This window comes from Desmodus rotundus, chromosome 1 (assembly GCF_022682495.2).
Source record: "Desmodus rotundus isolate HL8 chromosome 1, HLdesRot8A.1, whole genome shotgun sequence".
Classification (NCBI taxonomy): Eukaryota; Metazoa; Chordata; class Mammalia; order Chiroptera; family Phyllostomidae; genus Desmodus; species Desmodus rotundus.
The window spans coordinates 197,660,419-197,677,313 of NC_071387.1; the positions used below are offsets into that span (position 1 = coordinate 197,660,419).

Consider the following 16,895-nt stretch of genomic DNA (forward strand, 5'->3'; position numbering starts at 1 on the left):
ATAGTTCTCAAAATCGACTACTCTTCTGCCAGTTTCAGTGTTGAAGACTCTGCTCTTCTTTGGTGTCTGAGACAGCACACTCTCCTTAAATATTTATCAGGCCTCCTCTGTCCTGGGCACCTGGTCCTTGTGCATCTCTTGTGTCCCGTTCGTCCTGTAAGTGATTCTGTCCTCAGTGTTTTTCTCCCTTCCCTGGACACCCACTTCCTAGACAGTTGAGTAGGGAATCAAGGTTGTCAGTCCAGATCTTCAACTTCAGTTTCAGAATAGATACCTCTCACCGGACGTTTCTTGGGCTTTAAGCCTCAACATATCAAAACTAGAACTTATGGTCCTCCCAAATCCTGTTCTTCACAAACGCCTATGAGTATATGTCAGCACCATCCAACCAATCTCCCCAATTCAACCTCAGATCTTTGTTAAACTCAGTTATGGTTGGGACCCTCTCCTGCTTAAAGTCCACTAGTAGAGCCAGACTGCTCTTGGAGATAATCCCGGCTCGCTACCAGGGCCAGCCCGTCCTGCTATGGTCCAGCCCGTGGATCTCCTCCCAGCTCTTCCTTATCCCATCTCCTGCCTCACCAGCCTCAGCCACATTAGCCATCTTTTGCTCCTTTCAATGTAACAATTTTTAAAATAAAATGAATATTAGACAAATAGCCAATAATCCTACTTATTTATTTATAAAAATACACACACATTAAAATTACAGTTCTGAGGTTCCAAAAGCTTGAGTTAAATTACAACAATCACTATACCTGCTTGGTCTAAATTACATATAAAAAAATTTCAATGGTGATACCCAAAATCACACAACTTGCCTGGGGCTTTAAAGACCTCAGTTGTTGACAACTATTTTCTCAGAATATTTTGCTTAATGGTAAGTGACAGGTATTCAAATATACATTACAGGTAGAAAAAAAATTCCATGTAACAGATATTCTTGGAACAGTTTTAGGATGTGAGAATAGCAAATACAAAGAAAACCTTCTTAAATTCTACTCTGCCTTTGCAGGTATTCTGTCGATCGACACACGGATATGGACAGAATATTCAACATTAATTCTGGAAATGGCTCCATCTTTACATCGAAGCTCCTGGACCGAGAAGCACTGCTGTGGCACAACATCACCGTGATAGCAACAGAGATCAGTAAGTCAGCACCTTGCCACCGCCCGCCCCCCAGGGGCACAGAGGGCGTGTCCCAGCCAGGGCTGGAGACGCACACCTAAAACCCATCCCCATGCGTTGATGACCTTGCTCAACACATACGGAGGGAAAGAGCCCTGCAATGATTTGCAACAATGTTTCTTCTAGGCACATGTTGGTTCATTCACAAACGCAGAGGCCACTGCACAAGTGCAGCAGTTTAGAAACAACAAATGGGAAGGTATCCATGTCAACTGGGATTGAATTAGTACATGTTGTATTAGACCCCAAAAGTGTATAAATCAGAATGTTACAGAAGCGGCTGAAAAAAAAAGTGGGCTCGCCGTTAGACATTGTGTGTGCGGGTAGGAGGATCAAATATATTCTAAAATGAAGGCATTGTTTAGAAACCTTTTGGATATTCATCCTGTGTCTTTCTATGCAATTGCTATTCCAAAATTGTTACAGAATTAAGAGATATAAATTTTAACTTTTCCATGGTACACCAAAATGAGCAACACAAACCACCAAGTAATCACTAAAATGTTTGGAATGGATTTTACGGCAGTCCCCATGAAATTTACGGCAGAGAAAAAGAGTGCCAGAGGAGTGCTTCAAATAAAATGATTATACACAGTGAAAATTGTGTAATGTAAACACAATGTGTAGACCTAAGTGCATGAAAGAAAAATGATCTTTAAAATATCATTTAAATGTTTAAAAATAGGCTTCTCAAAAATTATGGCACATCTTTTCAGTTTTTGTTTTTTCTTTTAAAAGTACAAAATTTTTATTTTAAAATGTTTAGCCTAATGGGGTATCTAGTGTGAAACATTCCATATCAAATGGTATGTTACAGTTGTATTCTTTGTCAATATAACTCATGAGGTTTGAGTGGTCGAAAGACATTGAGTAGAATAACAAATAACCAATATGGGCAAAACGAAGCCCTGATTTTTGACAGCAATGAGAACTCTTTACTATAGATTTGTGACATAGGAATTTGCTCTTCAGAAGTTATGTGGATGCACTAAGGTGGATACCAATGATAAAGCATACTCAAAGCTGTGAAATTATAAAATCATTTCCCACCAAAAAGTACCATTTTCTATAACATCAGGAATTTTTTTACTGAAGTAGTCATTTCATACATATTTTTAAGCTTCGTGCCTAAAATGTTCTGCTTTTAAGATTTAAAGTTTCCATGATATACTTGAAATCACTAGTAATGAAGACCTTTTAACACTTTACCTTCAGCAGCTCCAACTTTGGAAGAATAGTGTGAGCAAAATTTCAGAGGCAAAGCAGCTTAAAAGTCTCCCTTCTTAACTACCTCGGTTGTGTCAGACACCGAGAACTTAAATCCAGGTCACTCCCACTCCAGAGCCTTGGCACTTGCCATTTCCCCTATCTGCAGAGCCAGAAATAGTCACGTGGTTTAATCTTTTCTTCGTTCGTGTCTGTGCCAATGGCGTCTCATTAGAGAAGCTGTCCCTGGTCATGGCATTCAGGTAACACATCCAACCCTCTCCAATTCCCTTTCCCTGTTTAATTTCTCCACAGCATTTACCATCTGATACACGACATATTTATGTGTTCACAGTTTGCTACCCACACTGGAATAGAGCTTCAGGAAGCAGGATCTTTGCTGTGTTCCCCATGTGTTCCAGCACCCCAGAGAGTGGCTGGCACAAGTTAGATATTAGATGCTCACTAAATACTTATCAAGTGGACGAACAAATTAACATATGAATAAAGTGAATGAAGAGAGCTGAGGGCAGAGACTCCAACTCCTGATTCTTGGACCAGGAATCTCTCTGTCACACTGCCCTGGAGGTTGTCATAGAAGACAACCCACGTGCTTTGTTTACCTCGGATCGTCAGACATTGATTCTGCTCTGTCATTATCCCAGATGAGCAGCCTGGGCACTGGAGTCACATACACCCAACTCTGAATCAAGGCTCCACTCCTTACTATCACTGGACAAATTACTTAACTTCCCTGTGCCTCAGTTTCCTCACCTGTACCGTGGAGGCATGATCTCAGAAGTTTGCAAGGATTAGATAAGATAATGCAGCCAAGTGTTCAGCACAATGTCTAGCTCTTACTCAGCACTCACACTGAAAGAACAGAGACCGATAACAATCATTCATCCCCACCACCCTTTCTTCCCTTGTCCATATTTTCCCCACCTGTGTCCTGGCTTGGCTGCCTTTAAAATCTGCCTCAAGAGTGCTTTTGCAAAATAGCTTTTCTTTATACTCTGGTGTTCATTATACAGTTGCACTGTACCAACACACATAGCTGTGTCTCCTAGGTCTTTCCACCAGGCGTACCTAATGGACCAGAAGTACCAAACGACCTAATTCTACTTTTTTGTGACTATGTTGGTACTTAATGTCCTCTGGGACTCACCACAGCCTCGGGGGACATATGTCTGAGTGAGAAAGAAGGAGTGAGTGACTGTTGTCTAAAGGGGGTTGGGGACCGACATAAACATGCCTATTGTTTTCGTTTGGCATGTTGCAGATAACCCAAAGCAGAGCAGCCGAGTGCCTCTGTATATCAAAGTTCTAGACGTCAATGACAATGCCCCAGAGTTTGCCGAATTCTACGAAACCTTTGTCTGCGAGAAAGCCAAAGCAGATCAGGTGAGTTGCATAAGAAAGTAAATTAATTTAGTCAGATTAATTTATATCCTCTAGTAATTCAGATGATAGACAGAACTAAGGGCCCATTTTGAATTATCTAGGAAATGAATGTTAACAGAATTAATACTGTAAATAAGAACCAGGATAAATATTTAACTTGTAAGAGAACAAACAGCTTTTAAGAACCGGAAGTTCATCAGTCTGAGTCTGATGCTGATTCCAAATCAGTCTTCAGTTTTCATTAAAATAGATTAGTCACAGCTTTATTGGGGAAAAAAAATCTTTATTGGTAAGCAGATAGTTTTAATTACCACATATAGTGGAAAGTAATAACTAGAACATATTTTACAAATGCCTATAGCCCATAATCCCACTTACTTATATGCCCATCTGTACAAGTAAAGCAAATTCATGAATGCTTTACACATGTCCCCATCAAAAATAGGTCTTTTCTGTCAGTGATATAAAAATTATGTTACAGTTTGTTACAATGGAAGCACACTTTTAAAATACACATTAAAGTGGGAGGCTGAAGTTATGTGTTATATTTCCAAATATTCTTTTTAGCTTTTCTGCAAGTTGACGGCTTTTATATATGACCAGACAGCATTTCTAGCCAGGCCAGCCCATGAGTGCCTCCATTTCGTTAAACTGCAGTGTTCACAGATCACTGTGATGATTTACGGCTTTGTATCACTCTAGGAGTCACTGTAAATTTTGTGGAGGTTATCACTTAAATATTTGTATTGATCGATATTTAGAGAGAGAGCAGAAGCAAGGATGAGAGAGAGAAAAGCATCCACTTACTGATTCATTCACTGGTTGACTCTTGTGCGTGCCCTGAGAGGGGATGGAACCTGCAACCTTAGCGTGTGGGGGAGACACTTTAATACTGAGCTATCCCTCCATGGCGAGGCTGTCGGGTTTTTTTTAACTAAAATTAGACAGTATTTGGTCAAGCAATTCACTGCAAAGCTGAAAGAAACACATTGAGTTAGCCATACTTTGTGACAGCTTTACGGTTTGGGTTGCAGTTGATCCAGACCCTGCGAGCTGTTGACAAGGATGACCCCTATAGCGGGCACCAGTTCTCCTTCTCCTTGGCCCCGGAAGCAGCCAGCGGCTCAAACTTTACCATTCGGGACAACAAAGGTAAATGCGCACAACCGACCTCCTCTGTCTGGGTGTTTATCCCCGTATCCATGCCCGTTCACCCTTCACAATTGCTCCAATGCATGACGCGTTACCCACGTGCACTCACCACTTCGCTTTCCCGTTCCAGACAACACGGCGGGAATCTTAACTCGGAAAAATGGCTACAACAGACACGAGATGAGCACCTATCTCCTGCCTGTGGTCATCTCAGACAACGACTACCCAGTCCAAAGCAGCACTGGGACAGTGACTGTCCGGGTCTGTGCATGTGACCCCCACGGGAACATGCAGTCCTGCCACGCAGAGGCCCTCGTCCACCCCACGGGACTGAGCACGGGGGCTCTGGTTGCCATCCTTCTGTGCATCGTGACCCTACTAGGTAAACTGCTTCTCCCCGCCTCCTATCTCCCCAGGCTGAGGGGCTCACACTGTTACTGTGCCACTCTAGATTTACCCGCCTCCCCCATGCAGGCATACAGCCCGATCTAGGTGAGTAGAGCTGTGTGCTGGGAATCTGTGTTGTCCGACCATGAACTGGTGTTTGCTTGAATGTGGCTTTGGAGAATGAGAAGCTGTGAAACTTGCCCGTGTTTTCACCTACCCAGGGAACCACTGCACCAAAAGAATCTCTTGCCTATTAAACTGGGAATGAATCTCAGGGGGATGGAGGGGCAACATAAATATGCCTTTCTCATTCCATTTGTTGGCTAATAGTTAACCTAACAAACATTGTGAAATGTTAAAGCGTGAATGTCACCCTGCATGGAGTATCCATTGAAGGCCCTTTCTGTAAAGGTAAAGTTTAAAAATCAGCGTGGCAATGGCCAGAGGGAAGGCCAGCAAAAGCGGGGGTGGGGATGGGCAATGGGAACATCTGTAACAGTGTCTACAATAAAATTTTTTTTAAACCTGGAACTGAAAAAAATTTGGGAGATATTAAATTTGGTAGTGAAACACCTATATTATAGATATTGTACTTTTAAAGCTTGTCGTTCAGTATTTGGCATGCTGTTAACTCTTCCTCTTTAGTCACGACTGGTGTGTTAATAAATGTTATCACATAAAGAGTCAATGGGGACCTGGAGAGGGGAGCACGATGACTTTGCCTCCCTCACACAGAAAAACAAAAAGCAATTAAATTTTCTCTGACCCAGCAAACTTAAACCCATTGAAATTACCACCTTCTTAGCATTGCTCTATGACTGCCATACATAACGTCTATTATTTCTCAGACTCTTGATAATAAAGAACTTCTGTGATCAAGAAAATATATCTGGGGCCTAAAAGATTTAATGTCATCAAAGCAAAAATCAAGGTCTAGCAATGATTCAAATGAAATTTTTTACCCCCAACCAACAAATTAAGCACACAGTTTGAGCTCAAAATGCTTACAGACCCTTGACTGTTGTGAACTAAGAAAGCAAATGTTAGCTCACGCAGCCCTTCCAAAGATAAAAGCAAGATTTGTATAGCTTGCTTGCACAATGGGAAAAAGAAAAGTAAGAAGTTAGAGTCAACCTGGATTACAGGGTGGGGAGGCTCTTTTAAAAAAATGACAGTATAGTGACTTTCGGAAGAGTAAAGGAAGACCCACACTTCTCCAGGAAGAGAATGAAGATGCCTAGGGATCTCTGCTCAAGAGCTCCACATTCCAGACCAACTTGGCTAATTATAACAGAAACCTGGAAACTCAGCTGCAGAACTGCGATTCTCTTTGTCATCTAATCTTTGGGGAAAGTATTTTAAGATATGAGGATAAATAAAAACTGACAGTATGAAAAGACAAATCGGTGTTTCTATTGGTGAGTCTGTAAAAATTGTTTTGGAGGACAAGGAGATGAATAAATCTTATATGTGTTTTTTTTTTAAAAAAAAAAAAAGGTTGTTTTTAGAATGGCTGGATAGGCAGGGCTATACTCAGGTGGAATTCCATGGTCTCTCATCTCCTAGAGGCGATTCTTCCCTTCACTCATCAACCACCCATGTCTTCCTCCCCCCTTTCTCCCTCCTAACCAGCTCCCTGTATCCTCCCTTTCCACCCTTTCCTCCACTGAATTCGTCCTCTCCTCGTTACTCCTAATTTACCTCAGGGCCTCCCACATCCTGTTTAATCTCTTCAGAATTCTGTACCTAGTAAAAAAGGAGAAAAATGGGATTTAACCTTTCACTAGGCTCTCATCATGAGCTATATCCTGAGCAAGACGCTTTACAAATGTTTTTCTCACCTACTCCTCAGCACCACCCAGTGTATATTTATCTGCGTCGGAAATACGAAAACTGAGGCTCCGAGATGCACAGTCCTGTAGCCACATCACACAGCAAACAGGTGATAGAACCAACTCCCAAACTCAGGTCTTCTCTCCCCGAGCCTTGGTGCTCCCACACTGCGCTCTACTTTCTTTGGGAGCTTACGGCACGCCGGGCACCTTCCAGGCTGAAAGAGAGTCAGAACTGAAGAGGGGACAGTTGAAGAAAGTGCAAGCAAACCTGAGAGTTGGTAAGAGAAGGAAAGCCATATTTATACAGGAGGAAATCTGCAGTCAAGAAAGTGGACCAGGTGGCATCTGTTGTTTCATTTCCAAAAATAAAACAACAGTAAAACAACCACCACATCCCCCTGCCTCTGGGGTACTTTCAGAGTCTGCAAAACATTCACATAAATTAACTCATTCCTGACAACCATGGGCATCATGTTACTGCTTCTCTTTTCAGAGAAGGAAACCAACTTAGGAAGGTCAAATCCTTTAAGTAAGCCTGACCTCAAATGGCTTGCTACTTTCTAGTTTTATGATGGGATTTGAGCACAAATTTGTCCAAGGATCTCCTCCTCTGAAATAATTTCACTGCTGTCCTCCGGTCCCAAGGCGGGGGGAGGCTCCATGATTGCAAAGGGCACCTCCTCAGCGAATTACTTTCTCAGAACCTTTTTGTCCCCTGTGCTTAGATCTCACGGTTCAGTTTATAGAAGTTAGCTCTGGAAAGCCCTCCCTTCCCGACAGTTATGCTATCGAGAAGTTTAGTTCAGATGTGCACTGGGCTAGTGAGAAAAGATAGAGGCAGTGGTAGCTATAGGAGAAGCAGGCAATGAGTAAAAGCCTTTTAAGGGCAATGTGCCCTCAGCTACACAACTGCACTTTGAGGTGCGCATAGGACTAAGATGATAGATATAGGTAACTTGAGCTGGAAAAGGATGTAGGAAGTGAGAAATGCCTGCCTTAAATAAGAGAACAAACCCGAGAGAGTATAGAGAGTATAATCCGTTGAGAGTAAATTAGCTTGATTCTATTCTCTAATCCCAAAGGCTATCCTTACTTACAACATTCTGTTTCCAAATGCCTGTCTCTGATCACACTGCAAAGCAGAATAAAAAGAATAACATGACCCCCCTCTGCCCTAAGGCTTGCAGTTTCCACTCACCCAGACCCCAGAGCAAAGTGAAGGCCGAGAAGCACCCACAACCCCACGAGGCAGCCCCTCCTATGCTCTCCTCTCCTGGCTCCTTCTGATCCAGCCACAGGGGCTCCTGGCTGTTCCTCAGACGCCCCTGGCACCGTCCCTCTCCAGGACCCTCTAGCTCTGTTCCCTTCACCAGAGAGTTCCTCAGATGATTCCTCACACCTTTGCCCAAATGTCACTTTCTCAACGATGCAATCCACCCCCTAAAAAACATATACAGCCCCTCAAACATGCATAGAAGCGCTCCCATACTTCTGATTCTGCTCTACGTATCACCTTCTAATAATTTTCTTGTTTATTGTGCACATTGTTTATCTTCTGTCTCCATCTTCCATGACCACCTGCCTACCTTATTACGGCAGAGGTCTTGGCCAACTTTTTAATTTATAGTGCATAGAACAGAGTAGGCACTACATAAATATTTATTGAATGAATGAATGAATGAATACCCTGCATGGATGTGACAAATGAGGCATCAGAATATTCTCTGGCAGCAAAAGAGAATGCAAACAATAACAACCACACATTCGAAAAAGGCAAAATTGTATATCCTTGAAAAATGGTCTATAACCCAAATATGTGTGAAAGCATGGTAGAGTGTGGGCTTGTCAGTCTCCTGGCTTGGATTTCAATTGCTTGTACATGTGACATCTCTCACCCTCAATTTCCTCTATGTAAAATAATGGTACCTATTTTGTAGAGCTACTATGATAATTAAATGAGATCAGTATGTAAAGCTCTTAGCCCAGTGCTTGACGCATAGAACTCTCCCAATAGATAACCAATTAGTAATACTATTAACAACTAAACTGTTAATATATAGACACAAGACTATGCATGTACCCATTATTATATACGTAGATACATATATCCACCAAAAGCCATTATTTTATGATGCTTATTGTGATCATTCAATTTTCATGGCTCAAAAAAAAAAATGGATGAGTGAATAAAGAGACGTTACTGGTACTTCCTGTAATAAACTCCCCCGGACAAACCCATTTTAACAATGCATTTTCTGCCCTGGATAGCTGTTTGCTCTCTAAGCTGTTGCTACATTTTTATTTCCCCCCCCCCCCCATATATCCATTTGTAGCTGTGTCTCTCTGCAGGTAGCCAGCTGTGTTCTAGCCAGCCAGCTGTGAGGAGATATCAGGAGCTATTTAAACACAATTCTTGCTTTGTCTCTAATTTGAGTTCGGAGGAAAAATGAAAAGAATGAACATCCAGACAACAAATTTATGAACCTTTGAAAGATTTTTTCTTTTTTTAGTTCCTGCTTAATGTGTGTATTTTGCTTAGCTTGAACAGAAATAATCTGGCATGTGTATTATTACCTGACCCCTTTGTATGGGCTGATCTTGAAGTCCAAGATGGCTTTCTGAATTGTATCTGGGTCTCTCCAGGTATGATCCGCAATATTTTCTCCTATTTGGGAAAAGTATGCAAATATTCACATCTCCACTTCGGGTTTGAAACTAATTTTACACTTTTCTCAGGAAAACAAAAAGGAAGGCATAGTGCAAAAGTTATTTTAGATGTGGAGTTATGCAAACCTCCAACACATTTAGAAGGTGCCAGCCTTGTGCTTTGAAGCGGTTTCCGAGCGTTTTAGGTGCTCAGCACAATCTGCACTCTTATTGCAATACTCTCGCTCTGGCTGGGCTTTTTAGTTATTTATTATTTATTTATTTTTTAGTATTTTATCTTTTTCGTTCCCTTGAAACTAGTTTGTTCTTTCAAAGCAAAAAGGAACTACTGACAAAATATGACAGTGTTTCATCCTCTACTTAAATTGCCACCTTCTTTCAAATATTTACCCCATTTCTTTTGGGTCCCGGTTTGATCATGCATGAAGGCAACTGCACCCTTAAAGAAATAAAAGTTGAGTCTGCACTTTCCTCGAGGACTTTAAAACTTGCAAGTGGAGCCCAGTGTGTCTCCCCGGCATTAATTGGGTGGCAAATTAACTTCCCCTTCCCTTTCTGTCTTGTTTCTGTCTCCAGTGACAGTGGTGTTGTTTGCAGCTCTGAGGCGGCAGCGGAAAAAAGAGCCTTTGATCATTTCCAAAGAGGACATCAGAGACAATATTGTCAGTTACAACGACGAAGGCGGTGGCGAGGAGGACACCCAGGCCTTTGATATCGGCACCCTGAGGAATCCCGAAGCCATAGAGGACAGCAAATTGCGCAGGGACATTGTGCCCGAAGCCCTTTTTCTCCCCCGACGGACTCCAGCAGCTCGAGATAACACCGACGTCCGAGATTTCATTAACCAAAGGCTAAAGGAGAACGACGCGGACCCCACGGCCCCGCCCTACGACTCCTTGGCCACCTACGCCTACGAGGGCACCGGCTCTGTGGCGGATTCGCTGAGCTCGCTGGAGTCGGTGACCACGGACGGAGACCAAGACTACGATTACCTTAGTGACTGGGGGCCTCGGTTCAAAAAGCTGGCCGATATGTACGGAGGGGCGGACAGTGACAAGGACTCCTAATATGTTGCCTTTTTCATGTTCCAGGACGACACCGAACTGTGTGAAGTGGCTATTTCTTTCTATTTATCCACTGCTCCGTGAAGGGTTGTCTGCTCCGCCCGTCCCCAAGGCCAGGGGCTGCAGTCGTGTGGATCCAACGTTAGGGACCTTTTTCTAGTACACTTTTATGAGCTCCCAAGAGGCACACGTTTATTTTTTAGCGCATCCATCCAGTTAACCATGTCAGCCCACAGGCACATGCTGGAGGGGAGGGTGGGGGGCAGGAAGGGTTCCCCCAGTTTTCGCAGGGCCAGTTTGGGGCCCGCTTGGTCCCCCGGCCTGGCCTTTCTACTGCGCTCCATCCACTCGGGGCCCGACTGGTCCGACTCGGCCTCTTGCCTGCTGATGGGCTGAGGGATTGTTCTCCAATGATAAAATACAGTTTCAGTCAATGAAAGGAGGGAGGAACGGCCGCGAAGTTGTTCCTGGCATATCAGCTATATGGGTGTGTATTTCTGTCACAAAGATTTTAAAATGACATTTGCCCATCCTGTTTGTTCTTCAAGAACTTTTTCCGGCACCAATGACTATTCAAAGCATGAAGTCCACCAATGTTTTAACATTCTCGTTCCTCTGTAGGGATAGAAGCAAATTAAATAGCAACATTCAAAAACAGCAACCAAAAAAAATAGTAATTAGAAGACCTCATTCCTTACCACTCACTCATAATTTTTTATTTATGAGACACACAACAGTTTGCCCTTCTACCATAAAAAGGAAAAGGGAAAATAGCTAATAATGTTAACAAAGGAAATATTTAGCATATTTTAAAGTCTGGGCCACCAAATGTACCACAAATCACTTGAAATTATTTCAACTATCAGTAGGTTAATTACAAATAAGTCTAACTGTTTAAAAGTTCTTGCAGGAACTTTTCTGAGATAAATTTTAACTCCTTGTCTGTAGTTGTCGTCAGTATTATTCTAATATATACTTGAAAGTAGCAGTGTGAAGTACAATAATTCATATTCTTCAGATACTTCTTACTAAATCGTCTCATTAGTAAAGGCAGATTAAGTAAAACTTAAATCCCACTCTCGGAGTTTAATGGGGTGGTAAGAGCCAGCCACACTTGAACCTCATACCCTGTCCTTCACATACAGAAACACTTATATATTTATATGACATGATAGGCATAGATGGACATTGAAATCATGGTGAAACCTACATATGACATGCTTGGAAGACGCTTACAAAGGGAAAAGTTGGATTCCCTACACTAAGAGTGTTTAAGATCGGAATTGAAATGCTAGTTGACTTTCAAAAGCATTAATATTTTTTCATTGTTTTTAACTTTGTTTCCATAGCAACCTTGCTATCTTTGTCTTTGCACTAATGATAAAGTAATGGTCTCAAACTATGACAGAAAAGTAATGTACAATCCACCCAATCTATTATTTCTCTAATTATGCAATTAGCATCAGAGTTATTATCCAGAAGACCCAACTGAACTGAACTATTCCTTTGGCAGGTTCAAATCATTTATTTCATATGGTTGTTCTAATGCTTTTTACCGTCAGAATTTTCCTGTGCAGTCATCAGAAATTTCCCAAGTACTGTAATGAAAATATCCTTATTTTGAAAACTTTAAAAAAAGGCTCTGTATATATGTACTTAAGAATATGCTGACTTCAATTATTAGTCTTAGAGATTTATTTTCAATTAATGTTAATTTTCTACAGCTAATCTTAGTGTCATATCCATTCGGGGATAATGTCCTATCGGCACATAATTTCTATTTGGAAACACACTGTTGTCTAGTTAGGTTTTAAATAAGCGTATTACCCAGGAACTAAAGAGGACACCTTTAAAATAAGAGAAATGTAGTGTTTTGGATTACCCATTTAGAGTGAAAAACTTTTACAACCATATTATTCCTTGTGTTTCCTGAATGTTTTCCTATTTTGTAAAGTACTTCCTGTATACTAACAAGTATTTCATGCTTGGGTTATTTCCTGCTTTTATGGTTTTCTTTCCTAGTTCTTCACACACACACACACATATACAGAGAGAGAGAGAGAGAGAGGAATGCAAACAAAATACTACAGGAGGGCTTTACTGTAATGAATCAATACATATCATAGTCACAGGTAAGTACTGAAAAAAGATAGCTTAGTAAAGTTAATTAATAAGAAGTAGTTATTTATAGCAATAGAAGAGCACCTTAATCACATGACTTACTGTAAAATTGAAGAGTTCTCTATCTTTATGTTTCATGTCATGTAACAAATTGAATCAAGAAAGTCCTATAAAAAAAAGCTATCATCAGAAATCTTTCTTTTGAACTTTTTGGCACTAATTGGAATGTCTGAGGGTTGACGCTAGCAACTTCTAATATTTAAGGGTAAGGGTTACTCTCTCCTCGTGAGTGCAAGCAAGTAGTTCTGTAGTGGAATATTTGAGATGTAACTGGCAGGATATTTTATCCCATCCTGAAAATGATGCAATGTACCAAGGACAGGTTAATATGACTAAATATTGAAATAACTGTTTAGTCTCTTACCGTAAAACCTGATGATGAAGTCAGGCTCTAAGAAATTGGATAATTTGAGACTGGAGCCGAATATTTAGCAGTAGCGTCCTGTAAGCATCAAATTTCAGTAATATTTTCCTATAATTAAGACTCTTTAACATCATGGAAACAATAAGAGCCACAGTTCCATTCTGCCTGAGTCTAACTTCCTTCCCACCAAGATATCAGATCAAGAACCAGGGTCAACACGAATAATGACTGAAGAAAATTGACTTTCGGCTCACTTTTCACATTGTCTCTGTCCTGATATTACTTGTTAGTGATGAGAAATATGGAAAGTGGGAAGAGGTGAAATTTTAATATTTGCTTTAATCACTGAGAAACTGAAATTCAGTCAATATTAGCTGATTGTTTTTATGGGTTGCTTCAAGAACTTTGAGGGCTTTCTGAGTTTTCCCCCTCTACGCAAAGAGGAGAATTTCTTTGCACCATGAAGAGGTCCACAGGAGTAGGCCGAAATTGCAAAAACATTAAGCCATTGTACATAAGTGGCCACTTCCTGCTGAAAGGCCTAGAAACTATTTGTCCCCAATTAAAAAACTAACTCAAATGGAGGAAAAGAACGGCTGGTTCCACAGAACCGTAGGAGAGAGGCTCTGGGCACAGGAAAAGTGGGGGGTTTTCGTTTTGTTTTGTTTTCTTCTTTTTTATTTTTTACAGAGCTTTACTTAGCGTTAAGGTTTAGGTTCATAAAGGGAGGGTCAAATGCAAATTGACTCCATTTTCAGATACAAATTCACTCCATTTTCTATTTAATTTTAACTCAGTATAAAAATTTGTCGTTGAGTTTTCATTTCCAGCTCCCAAAAAGTTGTGCGAAAAGTTCTAAAAAGTTGAATCTTTATCTTAGAAGCATCCAAATTTTATGGATCCAAATTAATTTTAGAATGTCCCATTATTTTCATTGTCAAGTATATAAATTTTAGATATCCCAATTTGAACAATATTTTATGTCAAATGTTTGCAAGAAATGCATATTTTATTGGAGATAATAATGTATAAACTATGATTAAGCATTCCTCAATTTTGTATACTTGAGGATGGAAAGACTATGCAGTTGAAAGAAAAGAACAGAGATGACTCCTGACAACAAACTAAATATTTAAATCAGGTACAGCTAAATGTATTTCCCCCAGGAAATTCACCACCAAATAAATTACTGTTTTCTAGTTGCTAATTCTGAAGTAGTACAATTACTTTGGAAGAACGCTAAAAAGTCATGATCCCCACTATTTTGAAAGGTCCTCTGAAAAGGGTCATTTTAGTGTCATTTTGTTTTTTATGTTTTTATCTCAGTGAAATCTTTGAATTGTGACAGGGGATTGAAAATCTAAGCAGTCCGCTGTGTTTGCATTAGCCCTGCAAGTCGGCCTTGTTTATCAGGTTGTAAGAGTGGAAAGATTAAGACTGTGCGAGTGGATCTTCAGGAAGACGAACATTTCTTAAGTCTGACAAGCAGCTTTCTTTTCCAGAGAATACAGAATTCCTGGATGGTCTCCTTAGAAGTTCAGCGCTATTACAGTTGCAGCATTTTTTAACTCCCTCTGGCATCTTTATGGAATAATTTTCTAAAGGGATAATTTTCTACTAAAATATATCAGACCCCGGCCATATTTAACGTGCAGAGCAATACCCTCTTACAAAGAAATACATTGACTCATACACTTGTTAAAAGTTAATAAAGAAATAACTCATTTTTAAAGCCCCAAGTTTATGGTCTCTGCATCGTCAGTTTAATTTAAGCATTGCTCAGACAATCTTTAATCTACTCCCCATTTTATAATATCTTATTTATGATGCATTTTCATTGTTTAATTTGGGGGGAACATTAGCCCGCCAGAGCCAGCAGATGAAAGTGCCAAAAGGAGGTCAAATGGAAACAGAGCCGATTACCAGCTGTATTTCAGACAGGGCCAAGGCACTTAGCTGAAGGGACACCAGGTTATTAGATTAATTTCAAAAGAGCTTTTACAAGTTACTTAATTCTATTTTTTTTTTTTTTGAAAACCCATGGACCACAAACTCAAACTTCTCCTCAAATGGGGTTAATTTGACAAATGAGGCATGGGCCCAGCATTGTGAAAAAAGTATTCCACTATAATGAGATCTTGGTCTTTCTTGCGAGACTGTGCTATTCCTGTAAATATGTCTAGAGGCACCTTCTATAAGCTTTTAGTTTTCTATGATCTATCAGTTTAGTGTTTATTAAGGAGCCAAATGTATAGAATTACTAGGCATCGGAGGGGAATGCTGTGCAGCAAACGAGAAACTGACCTGCTCGGGAGAAACCTAGGAACACTTCAAATCCATTGTACTGTTTTGTTTGTGATTATTTTCATTGCTTTGAGCGCAAACTGCGTAAGAATAGGCCTTATAATAAATGCTACAGGCGTCTTCAGTAGTATCAAGCTAAGGCCATTTGGCATTCTCCTACTGTGATTTGTGATTTTCAACCCCCAAAATCAAAGCTTTCGAGTATTGATTGTTTTTAATTAAAAATACTCCCAAGTACAAATGGAAGCTGATGCCACCTTGGAAGATTTACTGGCTACAGTGCATTTCGTTTTTTCAAGATTGCTTGGGTCTTCAGCAAGGAGAACACCTGGTGGAAACCATCACCACTCAGCTTTCCTCAGCATTTCTAGTTGGGGAGACTGTCAGACTTCCCGGTTGCACGAGAAAGTTTTCTGTATTGGAAGAGACGGGTTGAGACAATTAAGCTTTTAGCTCAACGTGGCCAGGCCTTGTGTAGCAGTCCAAATGGCAAATCCACGCTCCCGGAAATGGCTTCTTTTATTTCCCTTTGTTTTCTTAGACATATACATTTGAAAAGGATGCAATTTAAAAAGTGATTTCTCACAAAGAGTCAATATGCCTTTTGCAAATCAATTTTTGTAACAAGTTATTTATATGATATTACTTAATAAACTGTTTTTTTCTAACTTGTTTTTTTCCACTTCTCTCAAACCACTGTTTGTAATTGGAGTTTTAAAAATGCACACGTGGATGCACAGTTGATCTTTCCGAATCTGTTGTTTTAACCTCCCAGATAGCGAAACAGAAAGAGCCAACTTGTTATATAATAATGAGCTTGTAAAAGCATAGTTTCTTCCAGCCAGAAATACGTAGCGTGCTGGCACTGCCATGCGTACTCTGACTGGCGGGACACCCAGGATTCTGCTGTTATTTATGGAGTCTCTCTGTTGAGAAGAAAGCTGTCTATCCTCATGGCAATTGCGTTAGATTTTTTTTTAAGTTCTATATTTTTGTCCATCTAAAATCTCCATCCTTTACTTCACTCCCATAAAGACAATTGTCTGTGGACCTTTGATTTAAAAAAGAAAAAGGCAAAACAAGACCCGGACTGGGAGGAAATAATAAAATCCTTCCAGCATCCTGAGACTAGGAGTAAAT

The 16,895-nt window shown here is 40.5% G+C and overlaps 1 protein-coding gene across 6 annotated transcripts in view; it reads left to right on the top strand.

Moving 5' to 3' along the window:
- CDH6 (cadherin 6) overlaps positions 1-16,404 on the top strand; it is a 130,478-nt gene extending 114,074 nt beyond the window's left edge. For all 6 annotated transcript variants that reach the window (XM_053914050.1, XM_071219735.1, XM_045186356.2 and 3 more), the window contains 5 exons: positions 1,016-1,152; positions 3,680-3,801; positions 4,836-4,953; positions 5,084-5,335; positions 10,419-16,404. In XM_053914050.1, the coding sequence (XP_053770025.1) occupies positions 1,016-1,152; positions 3,680-3,801; positions 4,836-4,953; positions 5,084-5,335; positions 10,419-10,909 (1,120 nt within the window). In that variant the 3' untranslated portion in view covers positions 10,910-16,404. The remainder of the gene's footprint in view (positions 1-1,015; positions 1,153-3,679; positions 3,802-4,835; positions 4,954-5,083; positions 5,336-10,418) is intronic.
- Positions 16,405-16,895: the final 491 nt, after the last annotated feature.